Source organism: Myxine glutinosa, chromosome 12, assembly GCF_964187855.1.
Source record: "Myxine glutinosa chromosome 12, kmMyxGlut1.1, whole genome shotgun sequence".
Lineage (NCBI taxonomy): Eukaryota > Metazoa > Chordata > Myxini > Myxiniformes > Myxinidae > Myxine > Myxine glutinosa.
The window spans coordinates 74802431-74821781 of record NC_136272.1 but is presented as its reverse complement, the minus strand read 5'-3'; the positions used below and the strand labels follow the sequence as shown (position 1 = coordinate 74821781).

Here is a 19351-nt window from a genome sequence, read left to right as displayed (position 1 = left end):
TACACAGAGTTTGGCCAACTCGGTTTCAGTTTTTAGCGATCACGTGACAACAGGCGCCATGTTAAAGCCCTAAAGTGACGAAACAATGAATGAAACTCGGGAACATAAAAATAAACCTGTTCCTAATAGCAGAAAGTTGCATGCACGCATAGACTTAATATGTAACTATATGCATGTACGCTTGAACGCACGCGCATGTGCACTTGATGTAGGGCTCCAACATGGCGCCTATTACCGAATTGGCCAAACTCTGTGTTTAAAGGGCTCTGCATGACAGTATACATATGCACATCATTTTGTTTCATGATGCGATCAAATATGGCCGACTGGCGGCCATTTTAATAAATAAATAAACCGATGTCGAATACGTCCTCAACCATTTCTCGGACATGCATTTACCAATCTTGTTCAATCTTGGGACACAGATAATGAGGATTGGCTTACATATGCGCTTCATTTTCGTTTTGAGATCAGATCCAAGATGGCCGATTTGCGGCCATTTTGTTACTTAAACATGTCCCCAACAATTTATTTAACATGCATGGTCTGATTTTGTTCAAACTTGGCAGAAGTACAGTACATGATGGCATACACATGTGCCTCACTTTATTTTGCAATCTGATCAAAGATGGCTGACTGGTAGACTGGCGGCTATTTTAGTTGTAAAAAAACTCGATATTGAACACATCCCGAACCACTTCTCGGAAATGCATTTACCGATATTGTTCAATCTTGGCACACAGATAATGAATGACGGCTTTTACATATGCGTGTCATTTTGATTTTGAGATCAGATCCAATATGACCAACTCGCAGCCATTTTGTTACTGACAGCCTTTAACTCCATACAGCAAAATTACGAAAACCACGGTGGGGGCTATGATATTCTGTGTCTTTTTCTTCTTGTTTTTCCATGTTCTACAATAAAAAAAATTACACGTCAACCTTGAACCACCTATGTAGCAGCGCTAACGCTAGGCTGATACTCGAGGACGAAACACATTGTACGGCATCCTGCTTGTGAAAAAGACAACCAAAAACTAACAATGCTAATAGATTATAGCCTTCAACCTCCTCTCGTCACAAAAATGCAAGGTACTCAACGATGCAGTAATGAAACATGACAATGCAATTTAAACCTTGGACAGTTCATGAATTTCTGTCGGCATCTTATGGACTTTGGTACCAAAGCTGATGTGTTGATTGTGTGTTGATTGTGTTGTGTTGATTTTCCTTAAAACGTATCAATCGTTTGAGATGTCTAATCGAGCTCTGCAGGTTTGGAGGAACCAACTATTCTTCTCACATATTTAGATTCACCAACACTGAAAGATGCTTTCTATAAATTACTGTATAGAGACTAAGGAATCGCTTGCAGTGTGTACATATTCACAGATTTAGCATACTACCAACGGTACCCACCCCATGGGTAGGGCTTCAATTGGGAGGCCCAAATGAAAAGGCAAAATAGCAGAAATTGAAGGCTTTTTTATTTTAAACGATTTATATAAACATCCGTTAAAGTTATATCATATCACACGCAAATCATCAAAATCTAAACAGTATTTGTAGAATTTCAATAAAAGCCACATCACTGTTCATATCGGTAAATATTATTCCATCGTGTTTGGAAAAACTGGAAAATTGGAAAATTGGAAAAACAATATCGCCGATTATACTCCAGGGGGTCCCAGGATTACCCACCCAAAATTTCGTTGCGATCCGTTCAGCCGTTTTTGCGGCACCTGGGAACGGACAGACGGAGATTTGGTGAATTATAGGAAGATATACAGGAGTTGATAGCAAATTACCTTTGAAAAGATAGGCCATTGTGTGCTGATACCCGAGCCAAATCCCAAGTTCCCACCTCCTGATCTGTACTATTATTCACCTCTGGTTGTCTGTCTCTCTGTGCCATCAGGCTATTGAAAGTGAGACTGAGAGGTGTGATTATGGTTCCTGGAAACTGAAGGGCCACTTAAATGCCTCCACGGTCGAATGTTCTCTTTCTAGATAGAGGTGCTCACTCACCTTTTGATAGAGTAAGAAGAACAACATTCACATGAATTGTATTACCACTTCTTGCGTGCACAAAACACAAATAAATAGCTAATTGGAGCATTCATTAAAAAACACCCATCCATGCTAATATGACACGTCACTGAAAAAAAAATCCTTATGTAGTATTCATGACTGTCAATGCTACTTTATCTCTCACCTAGAATCTCTGAGTAGGCCTGGCAGCGCCATGCTCCACGACCATTCCCATTGCACGTGCACTGCATCATGTAACCGAGCTCATGCTTCATGTTCCATGTGTCACCCACATGATATTGCACACCGTGTGACACGCAAACCTCCTCATGCACTGTGGCATTCACACGGAGTGATGTAAAAGAGTTTACACGATAATTGAACCATTCAACAGTACTACTCATGCAAACAAAAGGTGAAAAAATTGATTCCCCTTCCTCACACTTCTCCCTTTTCTATTCTCTTCTACTACCCTCCTTCTTCTTCTTCTTCTTTCATATGCAGCACATGGCCGTGGGTATCATCATTTTCTGGGGGTGCGATTGTGCTGCTGATGCGACAGCTACTTGCAGGATAGGGCAGGAATTTGGAATTTGTTCAGGTTGTCGGCGAGAGCTCACCTACGCTTCGCTTAAAGGACAACGTGGGATCTTTAATGTCCACCAACTAATGTCACCAACTAATGCGTGCTGACGAGGAGGGGAGTGTCGTTGAAGCTGAAGGGGAAAGGTGTATGCTGCATGTGTGAGAAGTGTTATGATTTATGGGAGCGAGACATGGGTAATGAACGTAGAGCAGCAACGAAGGCTGGAAAGGGTGGAAATGCGAATGGTTCGGTGGATGTGTGGAGTATCGTTGAGAGAGAGGAAGACAAATGATGAATTGCGAAAGATGATGGGAATAGAGCCTGTGATGGATGCTGTGAAGAGGAACAGGTTGAGATGGTTTGGTCATGTGTTGAGGAAGGATGAAAGTGACTGGTTGAGAAGAGTGATGGAAATGAATGTAGAAGGAAGTAGAGGACGGGGAAGACCGAGAAAGACTTGGCTAAAAATGGTGGAAGAAGAAATGCGGGCAAGGGGGTTAACAAGGGGAGATGCAGAAAATAGGGCAAGATGGAGAAGATTGTCATGGGGACCGCAAGGCTAACCCCCGCCCTAGCAGGGAAAATGGCCTTAAAATGCCGGTTGTTGTTGTTGTTGTTGTTGTAACTAATGTCCGCAGACAGGACGCCCGATTTAATGTCCATCCGAGACAGGACGCCCGATTTTGACAAAGCACAGGTTAATGCTTTGAGCTGCCTGCGAGACACCAGGATGACAGTTTGTTGCTGTGCCGAGATTCATACCTCATAAGCGATTGTGCATACTTCTAGGCCATGCTGAAGGCCCTACAGCCCTCCTTCAAGTGTTCATTTATAAATCTGGCTCCCTCCCCATGGCGTCCCATGCATCCATCATGGGTATGAACTCAGACAATAAATTTTGACATTTTTACATTTGAAAACGAATCACAAAAATGCAACATCAACTTGAAATCATAATGAGTGAACATAATGAAGGACTCATAAGACAAGGCATTATCAAGAGAGACTCTATCAAATATCGCCATTACACATTATTCTGGGTCACGAGAGTCCCTTACTCTTGTACTTACACTCCATTGGGCAGAAACCAAACTTGTGGTCAATGTCAAACGTTTCGGTGGTACTACACCACTGCATGTCATCTGAGCGTCCAGCAGACGTGCACTCGGTGTACTTGTGGCCGTTGTAGAAAAACGGAAAATTGCAGATAGCACCATCCGAGTTACCACCCTTTGTGACAATGGCAGCTGAACACAGGGAAAGAAAACAAGTATTCATCAGTTAGTCTCAGAACTGCTTGCATCACATGGTTAAACTGGTTAAACCCTCTTATGGTTAAACTGCCAAAATCTAGACTCTCTGCTCACCTTCACTCCTCTTTACTCCCGCCTCTGGAACAAACTCCCTCACTCTCTTCAATCCCACTCCTCCCTCCAGGTCTTTAAAACAGCTGTTCACCACCATCTCTTATCTTCCCCCATCCAAAACCTTGATCTTTTCTACCCCCGTTAATTCACCCCAGATCCACTTTTTTGAAATACCGACTTTTTTCCTGGAAGTCCTTGCAATGTCCACGTGTTGTTTTTTTTTACCTCTCACCCTCCAACCCCTCCCACTCCTCTTCCCAAGCCCTCCCCTCCCACAGATCTCCCGGTGTCCCTGCTCTCCATCTTGTTCTCCAGCTCCCTTTATCATATGTTTTATGTTTTATGTGTCAGTTTGTCTTTTTTGTGATCAATGTTAGCTTTTACACGAGCCTCGACCTTGTATACAAAAAAAATAAATAAATAAAAAACTCATTGGCCAATAAAAGTAAAGAGCAGCATTAACCACAAACTGAAATACATTCAGCATGAGTGATCTGAGTGTTGGTGTTAGGGTTCATGAAGATTTAAAAAGTTAACACAGCAACCACCATGATGATGAAATATGAAATAACAGAGCCATATTTTTGTGAATGGTACTTACAATTTCCTTCACGACAAAATGTATAACGTTTGTCTTCACTATATTTCTTTGTGACACTGCACCAGCGCTTGCCATCATGGCGACCCTCAGCAGTGCAAGTGTCGTAGCGTATTCCCATGAATGTGAAAGGGAAGATGCAAGATTGTCCTGGAGCGTTTCCACCAAATGTGAGAATGTCTAAAGCACACACAGACAAAGCAGGTAAGACAAGGTAAGACACAGTCGGCCAATAAAATGGAGCATGGGTGAGATCGCAATGCTCTGTAAGCTGCTGCTCACCAGACGAGTGGCATGAGATGCCTTCTTTATGACACGTGCACAGGAAGCGTTTCTTGCCCTCTTTCTTGAGCCATGATTGACCGATCACGTAGTTTACACCCATGCACTTCCTTTCCACTCTGATGGTCTCTACAAATTAAAAAAAAAATGTTAACGGTACCACATGCGTTGAAATGTTAAAATAGCTGTGACTACAAATGTCCATAACATTACTCACTAGAACCGCACTCGGTAGAGCATACCTCCGCCTGGTGAACAGTTTACGTTTTGCATCCCACTGTTAGGCCGGATCTTAATCTGGACCTGAACCAAAATCGAATCGGCTCGTTCTTGTCACCTAACCACCTCATCCACCAAGTTTTGTCAGAGCTCATCCACAATTATTTGAAATATCATGATATATATCGTTTTTGGCCCCATCTCTCAATTGTGAAGAATCACTTTTTAAAAAATTCTCATTTCCAGATCCGAATCTTCACGAAAATTGAAGCAATCCTTCCTTGTCACACACCCAATTTGTCCACTAAATTTCGTCCGAATCCAGACATAACTTTTTGAGATGTCGTGCTATATATCGTTTTTAGCCCTATATCTCGATGGTGAAGAATCACTTTTTAAAAAATTCTCATTTCCAGATCCGAATCTTCACGATAATTGAAGCAATCCTTCCTTGTCACACACCCAATTTGTCCACCAAATTTCGTCCGAATCCATACATAACTTTTTGAGATGTCGTGCTATATATCGTTTTTAGCCCTATATCTCGATGGTGAAGAATCACTTTTTAAAAAATTCTCATTTCCAGATCCGAATCTTCACGATAATTGAAGCAATCCTTCCTTGTCACATACCCAATTTGTCCACCAAATTTCGTCCGAATCCATACATAACTTTTTGAGATGACGTGCTATATATCGTTTTTAGCCCTATATCTCGATGGTGAAGAATCACTTTTTAAAAAATTCTCATTTCCAGATCCGAATCTTCACGAAAATTGAAGCAATCCTTCCTTGTCACACACCCAATTTGTCCACCAAATTTCGTCCGAATCCATACATAACTTTTTGAGATGTCGTGCTATATATCGTTTTTAGCCCTATATCTCGATGGTGAAGAATCACTTTTTAAAAAATTCTCATTTCCAGATCCGAATCTTCACGAAAATTGAAGCAATCCTTCCTTGTCACACACCCAATTTGTCCACCAAATTTCGTCCGAATCCATACATAACTTTTTGAGATGTCGTGCTATATATCGTTTTTAGCCCTATATCTCGATGGTGAAGAATCACTTTTTAAAAAATTCTCATTTCCAGATCCGAATCTTCACGATAATTGAAGCAATCCTTCCTTGTCACACACCCAATTTGTCCACCAAATTTCGTCCGAATCCATACATAACTTTTTGAGATGACGTGCTATATATCGTTTTTAGCCCTATATCTCGATGGTGAAGAATCACTTTTTTAAAAATTCTCATTTCCAGATCCGAATCTTCACGAAAATTGAAGCAATCCTTCCTTCGCACACACCCAATTTGTCCACCAAATTTCGTCCGAATCCATACATAACTTTTTGAGATGTCGTGCTATATATCGTTTTTAGCCCTATATCTCGATGGTGAAGAATCACTTTTTAAAAAATTCTCATTTCCAGATCCGAATCTTCACGAAAATTGAAGCAATCCTTCCTTGTCACACACCCAATTTGTCCACCAAATTTCGTCCGAATCCATACATAACTTTTTGAGATGTCGTGCTATATATCGTTTTTAGCCCTATATCTCGATGGTGAAGAATCACTTTTTAAAAAATTCTCATTTCCAGATCCGAATCTTCACGAACATTGAAGCAATCCTTCCTTGTCACACACCCAATTTGTCCACCAAATTTCGTCCGAATCCATACATAACTTTTTGAGATGTCGTGCTATATATCGTTTTTAGCCCTATATCTCGATGGTGAAGAATCACTTTTTAAAAAATTCTCATTTCCAGATCCGAATCTTCACGAAAATTGAAGCAATCCTTCCTTGTCACACACCCAATTTGTCCACCAAATTTCGTCCGAATCCATACATAACTTTTTGAGATGTCGTGCTATATATCGTTTTTAGCCCTATATCTCGATGGTGAAGAATCACTTTTTAAAAAATTCTCATTTCCAGATCCGAATCTTCACGATAATTGAAGCAATCCTTCCTTGTCACACACCCAATTTGTCCACCAAATTTCGTCCGAATCCATACATAACTTTTTGAGATGACGTGCTATATATCGTTTTTAGCCCTATATCTCGATGGTGAAGAATCACTTTTTAAAAAATTCTCATTTCCAGATCCGAATCTTCACGAAAATTGAAGCAATCCTTCCTTCGCACACACCCAATTTGTCCACCAAATTTCGTCCGAATCCATACATAACTTTTTGAGATGTCGTGCTATATATCGTTTTTAGCCCTATATCTCGATGGTGAAGAATCACTTTTTAAAAAATTCTCATTTCCAGATCCGAATCTTCACGAAAATTGAAGCAATCCTTCCTTGTCACACACCCAATTTGTCCACCAAATTTCGTCCGAATCCATACATAACTTTTTGAGATGTCGTGCTATATATCGTTTTTAGCCCTATATCTCGATGGTGAAGAATCACTTTTTTAAAAATTCTCATTTCCAGATCCGAATCTTCACGAACATTGAAGCAATCCTTCCTTGTCACACACCCAATTTGTCCACCAAATTTCGTCCGAATCCATACATAACTTTTTGAGATGTCGTGCTATATATCGTTTTTAGCCCTATATCTCGATGGTGAAGAATCACTTTTTAAAAAATTCTCATTTCCAGATCCGAATCTTCACGAAAATTGAAGCAATCCTTCCTTGTCACACACCCAATTTGTCCACCAAATTTCGTCCGAATCCATACATAACTTTTTGAGATGTCGTGCTATATATCGTTTTTAGCCCTATATCTCGATGGTGAAGAATCACTTTAAAAATTATAGTATCCGAATCCGGATGCAAGTCTTCACCAAAATCGAATCATTTCATCCTTGCCACACACCCAACCTCTCCAACAAATTTCGTCCGAATCTATCCGCAACCTTTTGAGATATCCTGTTTACAGACAGACAAACAAAGACAGAGGCAGGGGTGAAAACAACCTCCGTCCACCTTCGGTGGCAGAGGCAACAACCTTGTTGCAGTTGCGCTCGAATCGTCACCCACTGGAATGCCGTGTTTTGACAAACGTCTATTTTTGACTGGGCCAACGGAATAAAAAGAGGAGCTGGAAGTAAATTTACATTACAGTAGCAGGAATGTAAGACATTGTTAAGTGTGCCAACAAAGTTTGGTGATGATACATGAAATGGTTAGAGAGGAGATAGGAAACAACTCAGACAAGCAGTCTTATTATTGATATAATAATAATAATAATAATTACAACAATAACAATAATACGAGTTCCTTTACCAGGAACTTCAACCCAGGAGGAGACCATTGGGCCTATTAAAGCCTGCGCTAGTGTTTCCAACATGTGGTTGTTTGTCTGTGCTGTATCCTTTGAAGCATCAAGCAAGGAAGCTGCACGTACGATGAAGTCTTTGGTATGACTTGGCCAAGGTACAAACCACTGACCTTCCAGACTCAGAGCGGACACTCAAACCAATACAGCATCAAGTCTGATTACTATAATGATAAGTTCAAAAATACATGGTTTGTTACAGTTTTCATTTTTAAAACATAAATGACTGTTAATTGAATGTTCATATAAAACTAAATCTAAACCTCACAAGCAATAATGTCAGGACTTCATCAGCAGAGGGAAGAGGGGTCCATCATACTAAAATACGCCATTTGTCTGTCTGATGAATTTTTGACGCCAATACATTCCGTCCTTACTTATCCAATCTCAACCAAACTTGACAGGATGACCAAGGGTTACATAATGAAGGTTGTAACGCATTCATTTGCCCCCCTCCCCAAGGGGGTTTTCTCCCCCGAGTGGGTTTTCCCCGCCATTGCCGTCAATGGGTTGCATGTTGAGGTGTATAGCAGTATTAAGTTAGCTTTATCGTGGCGTTTGTCCAAAGACGAAGATTTGTTTTGGCGTTTTTCCAAAGACGCTTTTAATAACAAAATTAATGATAATCGCATATTAATTATTAACGTTATGACAAAACAATATTAATAGCCGGCGAAGCCGGTGTTGTCAATAAACGAGTACGTATTATGTTGAAAACCTGATTATGCCTTGGCTCGAGAATCCCAAGCGCCGTCCCGTGGGCGCAGCCATCTCGCGTGGGCGGAAGTATGCATAACAAATTTAAAACGTTCATTAGGAGTTTCTTTCACCCGTCGTCGTTTGATTCACAATCTTATGCACCTCCGATGTATTAATAAAATAATTTAAGACCAACATCGCCCCGCACGGGCCTGGTTATCTTCAACAAAACGCGTCACCAAACACCGGACCCAATGAGAGTCGAGCATTTGCAAAAATATGTCTAAAATGAAAGCGCTCACTGGATGGAGTGCTGGAGACAGCCATCGACCGGATGCGGAAGTTTGCATAAAACAATTGCGAAAAAGTTCAATAGGAGCTTGTTTCACCCATCGTTCTTTGATTCATAATCTAGTGAAAGTGAAACCTCTCATTAGTAATTAAAATACGTTAAGACCAACCTCGTTATCTTCAACGAAAATCGTCATCAAAGACCAGAACCAATGAGATTCGAGCATTTGAAAAAATATTATTACGCGTTTCGGACGGTGAAAATGGCGTCAAATATTCTCATATTGACGAAGAATTATTTTTTAGAAATCTCACGGCCGTATGGGATAGTTTTTCACGGCCAGAAATATGGTATAAGCGGTTTACATATTTAGTTTAGAAATACGGATAGTTTTTCACGGCCGGAAATATCCGAAGTTGAGATGGAATTCACCGAATTAATCACTGCAAGCTAACGTCTTCTGGTGGACGAAGCTGCCGTGCCCGGAGAGTCAGAGAACCAGCCCTGGCGCCTGACAGCGACTGAAGTTAGAAGACTACACACTTACTGTGAAAACGTATGTTAAGCCCAGTTAAAAATAGGCCTTAAGCTAGCACATCGTATCGTTACTTCCTTAAGCTTCTTGTGACATTTATTGTATTGTATGCAGGTATTGCCATTGGGGAGGACTATCTGCTCTTCTCTTTTACCAAGTCTTACCATGTACGGTACCTACTACACCTACCTACTACCAACTACCTATCTACCTACTACCAACTACCTAACCTACTGATGCCATGGTGATGGGTAAAATAGTGGCAAGAGGTATGCAGGTATTGGGGAGGACTGTCTGCTGTTCTCTTTTACCAAGTCTTACCAGGTACGGTACCTACTACACCAACCTACTACCAACTACCTACCTACCTACTACCAACTACCTAACCTACTGATGCCATGGTGATGGGTAAAATAGTGGCAAGAGGTTTTGGCTTCGCCGGCTCATTGCAGCTTTGCAGTCGGTACTAGTACTAATAATGTCCCACTTCCCCAAGGCATTTTTTCTGCAGTGATAACGTGTATAAATAGCTTATCGTTATAATGGCGTTTCTGTGGGAGCAACGGCTTCTACAGGAAGCAAAAATATTATAAACCATAAACACAGATGATTTGCTTTTTAAACAGTCGCTAATGCTGTTTATAACACTAAATGAAGAAATTTGGAGGCATCCCGACATCCCTGAAGTAAGGTTTACTTACAGAACTGAGCAAAGATCTACTGCACTCTATATATTAACCCCCAAAGGTTGGGTTAATAACATGGCCCTTTCTACCACTACCGTGGCATTTTTCATAGCGAACTTTTGAAACTCGCTCCAGCTGTTTAATACCAAACAAAAAGAGGAAGACCGGGATGTGCTCATTCACCAAACAGCTAGCTAGCGCTTGCCAAGCCAGCCGTTCCTTAACGGTTTTGAATTGAGTGCTTGCTCGAATGCTTAAACCACTTGGCGATCTCTCCACAAGAAACTTGGTAAATGAACACACACCCAATGTTCTTGAGATCCGACCATAGATTGACTGTAATCTATGTACCCCAAAGAGGAATGACCCTTTTTTCTGCTCCCGTAGTGTGCGGGTGTACTAGTTAATTAAATCAACAAATTTTAATAGGGGAAACAGGCATGAAAGCATTTATTAGCAGATGTTTCGCATGTTTGCGGAAAAATATATTATTCATCTGCCCATCAAAATATCCTTTCAAAACCTTATAACTAAGTACATCACACATTCCTTTTGATATCCTAAAGATATTTTACAATTAGTATCAGAGTCATTGTTCTGGGTTGGTTGTGAGAATCCTTCCGCAAAGTGCAATTATTCAGGATAAAGCTGTAGATGTTAATATACAGTACTGTGCAAAAGTTTGGGTTATTCCAATGATATTCATACCTTAAGAGTAAATTCATCAAATTACAGTGATAACAGTCATATGTGTTTATTACTATAAATTAACAACCTTTATAAATGCGTGTTAAAGACATCAGTCAATACCGTATGTTGTGTGTCCGCCCTTTGCCTCCTTGAGTGCCATCACTCTTTTACTCATGATTCCTGTGTGCGACTAAAGCACTCTTCCAGGAATATTGTGCTAAATGTCATGTCGTACATTCCACAGTTCTGTAAGGTTAGTGGGGCTCCTATACAGTTTCTTTGTTTCCATGTAATCCCATATAAATGCCCTCGATGGGAGTCGTGTCCGGACTCTGGGGTGGCCATTATAACACTTGGAGCACACCAGCTGTACATTTATTCTTCAAATACTGTTTTACGATATTGGAAGTGTGTTTTAGATCATTATCTTTTGAAAAACAAATCCTCTTCCGATTAAACGATTTCCACAAGGAACTGCCTGGTGCTGCAGTATCTGCTTGTACTCCTCTTTTTTTAGCGTCCCAATGATTTCGACACGTTTTCCTTCACCAAAGCTGAGATACAACCGCAGAAAGTCACAGCGCCTCCCCCGTGTTTAACAGAAGGTTGCAAACATTGCGTGTCGTAATATTCTCCAGGTCTATGGCATACAAAAATGGCATCTCTTGGACTTCGATTAATCAGACCAGAGTACGCGATTGCATTGTTCAGTCACCCAATGTTGGTGTTGCCTTAAAAATTTCAGTCTTTTCACCTTATTCTGTGGACTCAGCACTGGTTTATTTGGTGCAACTCTGCCATGGAGACCTGCTTCAATTAGCCTTCTGCACACAGTGCTGGACAAGATGTTAAAATTCAGGCCTGCTCTCATTTCATTTATCAGCTGTATATTTCATTTTCTTCTTTCACGCAAGTTGAGCAAATTCAAGTGTTTGCTTGGGGAGGTTCTTCTGGGTTTTCCTGGCCTTTTATTGACTTGTTTATGTCAGGCGTTGCAAAGTGTACCTCACGTTGTCGTTTTAGACTATCAGTTGTGCCTAAATCAAGTCACATGTTTAATGCTGATGTGAAAATGATGTGATGCATCCTTTATGAATTGAATTTCCAGTGGATGAGAAATTTCCTGTTTCACGTAGACAATAAATAAAAAAATTAAGTAAAAACCAAAATAAATATTAAAGCAACAAGGAAGCAGGTAATGAAGAAAGAATCAGATGACACAGAAACCTAAGAGTGTAAGAAGAGATTAATAGAACCACCTTTAGAGGCCATTTTCCCCGCAGAGCAGGGGTTGGCCTTTTTCGGTCCCCTTTTTGAAGCAATCTTTTATAGCCGGATGCCCTTCCTACCCACCAACCCTGTTAGTCACCTCTTGCGACACACAGGGAATTACCAGTGAACTGGTACTCAATTTACCGACCTCGGAAGGATGACAGGCTGAGTCAACCCCCCTGGCGTTAATTCAGTGATCGACCGGGATTCAAGCCCAGGATCCTAGGATCCCAAGCCACACCTTAACCGCTAAGCCAACACCAGGCTGTAAGAAGAGATGAATGCCAAGAGAAAACTTTGGAACGGAGCAGACTCTTGAGTCTTGACATGCTTTCAAGTAAATAAAAATGATGCCCATTAACATGTGCAGGCATGGTATAAGGGAACACCCAACTTACTGCTTTTCCGTGACAAGTGATGATTATGTGCTGATCTATGATGTGATTATATGTATATGTGATGATTATATGATGTAATGTTTCATCATTACAGGTGAAAATTATCTCTACGTTTGTGTAGTGTATGAACAACTTCAGAAAAAGTTCATTCGAAATGTTAGTACAATTTCCGTTTTATTAAGGAAGTTTACCGTCACACACCTTTACCGTCACATTTCCACTCGCCCTTTCCGTTGCCGAGACACACGCAGTCGAGCATGTGTTTCCCCCTCGAATCACGTTGCTGCCACCTCTGGCCAATCGTATATGAATGCCCACGCACCTGACAGTGATCTGTGGACAAATATCTCGCTTGAAATGATGGCTGCACTCCGATGTAAAGTATGAAGAGTGTTAAATAGAGCTAAGAGCTAAATAAATAATTTCCAAAAAAAAAGTTTAATCATAAATCCCATGATGAGGAGTATATAATTTACATTAGAGGAATATGTGGTTGAATCAATCCGATAAAATAAAATAAAATATAGATTAGAGACTTTGGCACAGTGTCAAATTTCCCAAATATTAACTAACATCACAGCAGCTGATAAACCTTCAAATTTTCACCCCACAAAGCAACTGCTAAGCGTAAGTAACTCATCTCTTCTGCATTCAACCAAGTATGTATAACAAGCTTTTCAAAATAGTAGTTCTGATGAAAAAAAAAGAATTAATTGAAATATAAATACAAAATTCCAGTGCATACAGCCCTCTCATATAGTAAATGTAGTATTTTGTAGTCAGTGAGGATAACGTGTGAAGAGGTAAAGCTGATGTGAGAATCAAAACCTTGATCTTTTCTACCCCCGTTAATTTACCCCAGATCCACTTTTCTGAAATACCGACTTCTTTCCTGGAAGTCCTAGCTGTGTCCATGTGTTTTTTTTTTTTTTACCTCTCCCACCCCCACTCCCCTTCCCATGCCTCTTCCCTCCAAGCCCTTTCCCTCCCACAGATCTCCCGATGTCCCTGCTCTCAAATGTTGTACTTGTGTGCTTCCCCCTCTCTCCCCATCTTGTCTCCCGCTCTCTTTATTTTGTCTTATGTTGTTTTATATTTGTCATTAATACAAATACGAGGCTCATGGAAGAGCTAGCCAACAGCAGGGACAAAACATAGGGAGATTTAAAGGACAAAATATAGGGAGATTTGGACAAAGGGAAGTGGGGAGGAAAAAGGAATGGGATGCATGGGGTGGACAAGATGGGTACAGAAGCAAATTCTCAGGAAGGTTAAACGGAAAAATTGGATGGAGGTGGGTTTGCGGGTGGGGGTGCAGGTGGAGGTGTTGAGGGGGAAAGTGGGCGGGGGTTAACGAGGTTGATCTGTTTCATACGGATGATTCTTTGTACTGATGATAGCATTTCTCCTGCCAATGCATTTTAAATATTTACCACTTTACTCTCATTTATCTTGTCTTGTTTATTGAGAAATATTGGTGCTATTATTTAACAATTGATGCGTTTATTATGTCGCCATTCTTAACATTCAGCCGGTCCTCAGATTATTGGTACATCACATTGGGGGCATCCCATACTCTCAGACTCCTATGACTGCCCTTCTTTTATTAACTCCCTTCGTCTTCAAATAATAACATCCTAAAAGTCAGAGTTGTATTTTTCGTTCTGTGTCCCAGTTAAAACATAGGATCGTTATGTAAAGCTGAAATCCTCATAATTGAATTCCGTGCCAATAACTATGGTACAGACTACAGTGCTGTCATGAAATGCAACTCCTGGATGATGAACACCCCCATCCGAAACCAATGCCACATGTCACTCTGCACTTGCAGCATGAGAATATTTATTATTATTATGCAATCATATCTGATTAGAGAAGGTACACTAGAACTTGACAACTTGGTGCAAACATACTGTGTGCCATGGAAGCTAACAATTGTTTTTGCTGGAATTATATGTAACTACAAGTTAGTTAATACTGCATGAAAAGATGACAAATCATGTGTGTTTATAACATCATTCACATAGTCTAAAATTATAACCTAACAGTTGTTAAGTAACTAATAATGACAGATATTTTCCATCTGATACCGTATGGTGGAACAGCGAACAGGGTCAGGACAGTCCAACGATTGGCAAATGAAAACTGCATTTGATGTACCATCTGTTAAGCACCGTGCTTTCATGATTCAATATATAAAGCAGGTGGTTCTCTTGACTCAAATTCCTATCGTGTTTTCACCACTACAGATGATGGCCCAGAGGTATCCACACACCTCTGAGCCATCAAGCTCTCAATTGACATCGATTTTAACACATTCGTTTCTGATTTCATTATTTGGATCTCCAATATTACGTGGTCTCGTGGTATAAACCACCAATTTCATCTGTCCCTCCCAAAAAAGGTCAAGAGGCATTAAATCTGGACTATGTGGAGGCCATTCTATCGGTCCATGAAAAATAAATATATAAATATAAAAATACTTCCGATAATTCCGGACTTTTGAAACACCCTGTGCAATATAAGTAGAAAGGAAATTTAATATAAAAAATTGAAAACTCATAGTTGTTGATGATGACACAGTGAATGAATGAATGATCGTTTTAAGGCCATTTTTCCCCGCTAGAGCGGGGGTTAGCCTTGCGGGCCCCATGACAATCATGGTTCCCTGTTTGAGGCAATGTTTTTATGGCCGGATGCCCTTCCTGACGCCAACCCTTGCTCAACGCCAACCTTGATGATGACACAGTATAAAAAAAAATGCACAAAAAATATACCTGCATGTTATTTCAGCTAAACTGCTGATGCTGTGATCATGGTTGTGTACAGATATATAAAATAGAGTTTGCATTTATTTCGCAAAAGAACACCATGAAGTGGAAAGAAATGAAATTACTGCAAACAACAAGTACCTTCAGTCGTACAATCAACTTGTCCATTTCCAGATTCAAGACATGTACAGTCCCAAGTGGAGCCGTGTTTGCGCCGTATCCATGTGTCCCCTGCATGGTACCTCCGGCCTGTTTCATTGTCCAAACAGGTGTCGTCGCCTGTGGCTGGGACTGATGGGTGAGAGATGTACAGAGTATGGTTTGCCCAACATTTAACGTATTTATATTGCCAACCTCAAAAAACAACTTTACAACTTTACACGAATAACTTTAATTCCAACAATCACCATTGTGATGAAATTTATGGGTAGATTATAATATTATTTCATTAATTATTACTTGCAGGTGAGGGATAGTGTAAAGGCTATTACCGATAGTATTGCTGTACAAGTGAATGAAAATTTTTATGCTAAATTAAAAAGGCAATGTATGGATGACAAACTACAGTATAAACAAGAAAAAGAGCAATCAGAGATTGCAAACCCTCGCCAGGATGTATTTTCAGTGGTTTTTAAGGCTTTTGTGTTAAAACAAATATGGCGGCCGAACCACGTGACCGATGGCGTCATCATTATTTGTTTTCTAAACTAATTTATTTCTAGATTATGCTCAAGAAATTTCATCTTGATCGGATGAAGTTTTGTACTTGTCGAATAATGACGTCATAATGGAGGCACCTATGACATCATCATTAACAAATTTTATTCCCCATGGAGAGTTCTTTACCATGAGCCATGTCTCAATTTTTCCTATTCAGCGCTTTCCGAGATATAGAGGTGCAAAGTTTTTCGATTTTTACAATATGGCGGCCGAACCACGTGACCTATGACGTCATTATTATCATTAAAAAATTATACAGGTGGAGTTGCACCTATGGTGAAAATTTCCTGTCAATCGGACTAACGGTTACAGAGAAAATCATCTTTATTCTGTGCGGACAAACAAACAGACAGACAAACGGACTCGAATGCAATACCCGCTCCTCAGGCGAGGGTAACAAGTAGATTGCTTTTTAATCTATCCAATGAATGTAATCATTAAAGGTCCCATGTAATTCAAAAGTTTCTGGTTATTTGTATATTAACTTGACCTTCCTAGTGAAGAAACCACCCATGTTTCTTTTTTAAAATCAACAATGGAATAATTAGACCAATATTTTGAATTTTTTTTAGTGTTTTTCACAACCTGCTATGCCCCGCCCCTCAAAAAAGTGGAGTTCAGCGAACCGCAGCCGCAGGTCACGTGACCGGTGACGTCATCTCCAGAACGAAGTGCATGCCATCTCGATTCGCTATGCTTCGGCCCGCGATCCGTTCCGTGTAATTCGTACGTACTCTACTTTTGATTTGCTTGATCTTGATCTGAGGTATGCTGAGACACATGTGTGTCACGCCTCGCCTCGTTGATAAGCCCGCAAGGTCGCTCCGTGGAGTAGCCTGCACGTATTCAACTATGTGTGAATTATATAATTAACAACTCACGGTCTGAGGTAACTCGGCTAAAAAATATCCGATTTGCACCAAATAAAGTTTATGAATGGTTGCACAGACGCCTACTTCTCACTAAAAGTGGAAACAGAATGTAAATTGGAGTTAAAACAAGCCCGCAAGGTCGTTCCGTGGAGTAGCCTGCACGTATTCAACTATGTGTGAATTATATAATTAACAACTCACGGTCAGAGGTAACTCGGCTAAAAAATATCCGATTTGCACCAAATAAAGTTTATGAATGGTTTCACAGACCCCTACTTCTCACTAAAAGTGGAAACAGAATGTAAATTGGAGTTAAAACAAGCCCGCAAGGTCGTTCCGTGGAGTAGCCTGCACGTATTCAACTATGTGTGAATTATATAATTAACAACTCACGGTCAGAGGTAACTCGGCTAAAAAATATCCGATTTGCACCAAATAAAGTTTATGAATGGTTTCACAGACCCCTACGTCTCACTAAAAGTGGAAACAGAATGTAAATTGGAGTTAAAATAAGTGTTTGATTTGTATCAGGCAAATGCACGTGGAGCATGCTTGCGAGCGAGCTGCGTTCTGGAGGTGACGTCACATGGATTACGTCATCGGCTTTGAGGTATGGGGCAGGATTTTTAGGGGCGTTCCCAAGTGGTTCAGTTTTCTTTCATTTTTAATGTTTCAGAGTGAATATAACAAAAAATCAATGCCATATTTGACCATAAAATTTGGATGACCATTTGGATAACCATTTGGACCATGAATATAACAAATTTGGATGACCAATTTGACCATAAATTCACCATAAAAAGACATTTGGATGACATCAAATGCATTTTGAGTGAGATTCCGTGTCTGGACCTTTAATCAAATAAATAACTGCGCAGAGGTTTCTTTAAACCCAGAGAACACACAAAAAGTAGACAGACTAAAGGAGTTTCATTCTTTCTCTTGTGCTCTTGATCATAATACATATAGGTTGCAGATGTGGAATGAATGCTGGGCAGGCAAGGGAGGTCAATGTGGAAGTGGAGGAGGGCAGGGGATAACATATACTGTAACAAAGAGGGAATGAGCACAGGTTAGCTCACTGTCAAACAGTCCGATGTATTTAAATGGTAGGTGGCAGGCAATGGCAGTCGCAGGCAAGTAGGAGCATGGGTCTGCTGGATGGTAGGTGGCAGGCAATGGCAGTCGCAGGCAAGTAAGAGCATGGGTCTGCTGGATGGTAGGTGGCAGGCAATGGCAGTCGCAGGTAAGTAGGAGCATGGGTCTGCTGGATGGTAGGTGGCAGGCAATGGCAGTCGCAGGCAAGTAAGAGCATGGGTCTGCTGGATGGTAGGTGGCAGGCAATGGCAGTCGCAGGCAAGTAGGAGCATGGGTCTGCTGGTTGGTAGGTGGCAGGCAATGGCAGTCGCAGGCAAGTAGGAGCATGGGTCTGCTGGTTGGTAGGTGGCAGGCAATGGCAGTCGCAGGCAAGTAGGAGCATGGGTCTGCTGGCACCATAGCGGAAAGTTCTCATCCAGAAAGCTGCTTTCAATAGTAGCCTCACTTGGATGTCATCTCTTCTCTGCTCAGTCACATCTCAGGTAGCCTCAACAGGTATCCTATGACTCAGGATGCCCTAGTCCTCTGCCTCGCTCTGCTCTGGTAGATATTAGACGTGCTCTATCCAATACCTGTGTCCAGGTGTCGTTCTTTTGCCATTTTCCCTAGCTTACAAAAACAGCACATATGTTACCAGGCTCTCAGCATGTGCCGCACCGGAGACCTTATAACTGTTTGTACTGTGCAGGGAGGAACGGGGTGGTGGGGGTGTGGGGAACAGATATACTGCTCCATGCCTTCAGGGCTGGAGCTGCGTGCATTCCTTCCCGATAAAAAAAAAAAACTTGGCCAGATCTGACCATACACGTCCTTGTCATTTTGCACTTAGACTGGATTTTTAACTGACTCAATAATGTCCACTGAGGTTCCTAAACAATGGATGGCTGTCCATGTCATTATCGCAGATTTATTACTCAAATTTGGT

General features: G+C 40.9%; 1 protein-coding gene across 4 annotated transcripts in view; it reads right to left on the bottom strand.

Annotated features, from left to right (window-relative positions):
• Positions 1–19351, bottom strand: part of LOC137437191 (fibronectin) — a 152347-nt gene that overhangs the window by 104662 nt on the left and 28334 nt on the right. For all 4 annotated transcript variants that reach the window (XM_078766023.1, XM_078766022.1, XM_078766025.1 and 1 more), the window contains exons 4-9: positions 15878–16027; positions 13167–13298; positions 4868–4996; positions 4589–4765; positions 3691–3867; positions 2219–2368 (exon numbers count right to left, since the gene is read on the bottom strand). In XM_078766023.1, the coding sequence (XP_078622149.1) occupies positions 2219–2368; positions 3691–3867; positions 4589–4765; positions 4868–4996; positions 13167–13298; positions 15878–16027 (915 nt within the window). The remainder of the gene's footprint in view (positions 1–2218; positions 2369–3690; positions 3868–4588; positions 4766–4867; positions 4997–13166; positions 13299–15877; positions 16028–19351) is intronic.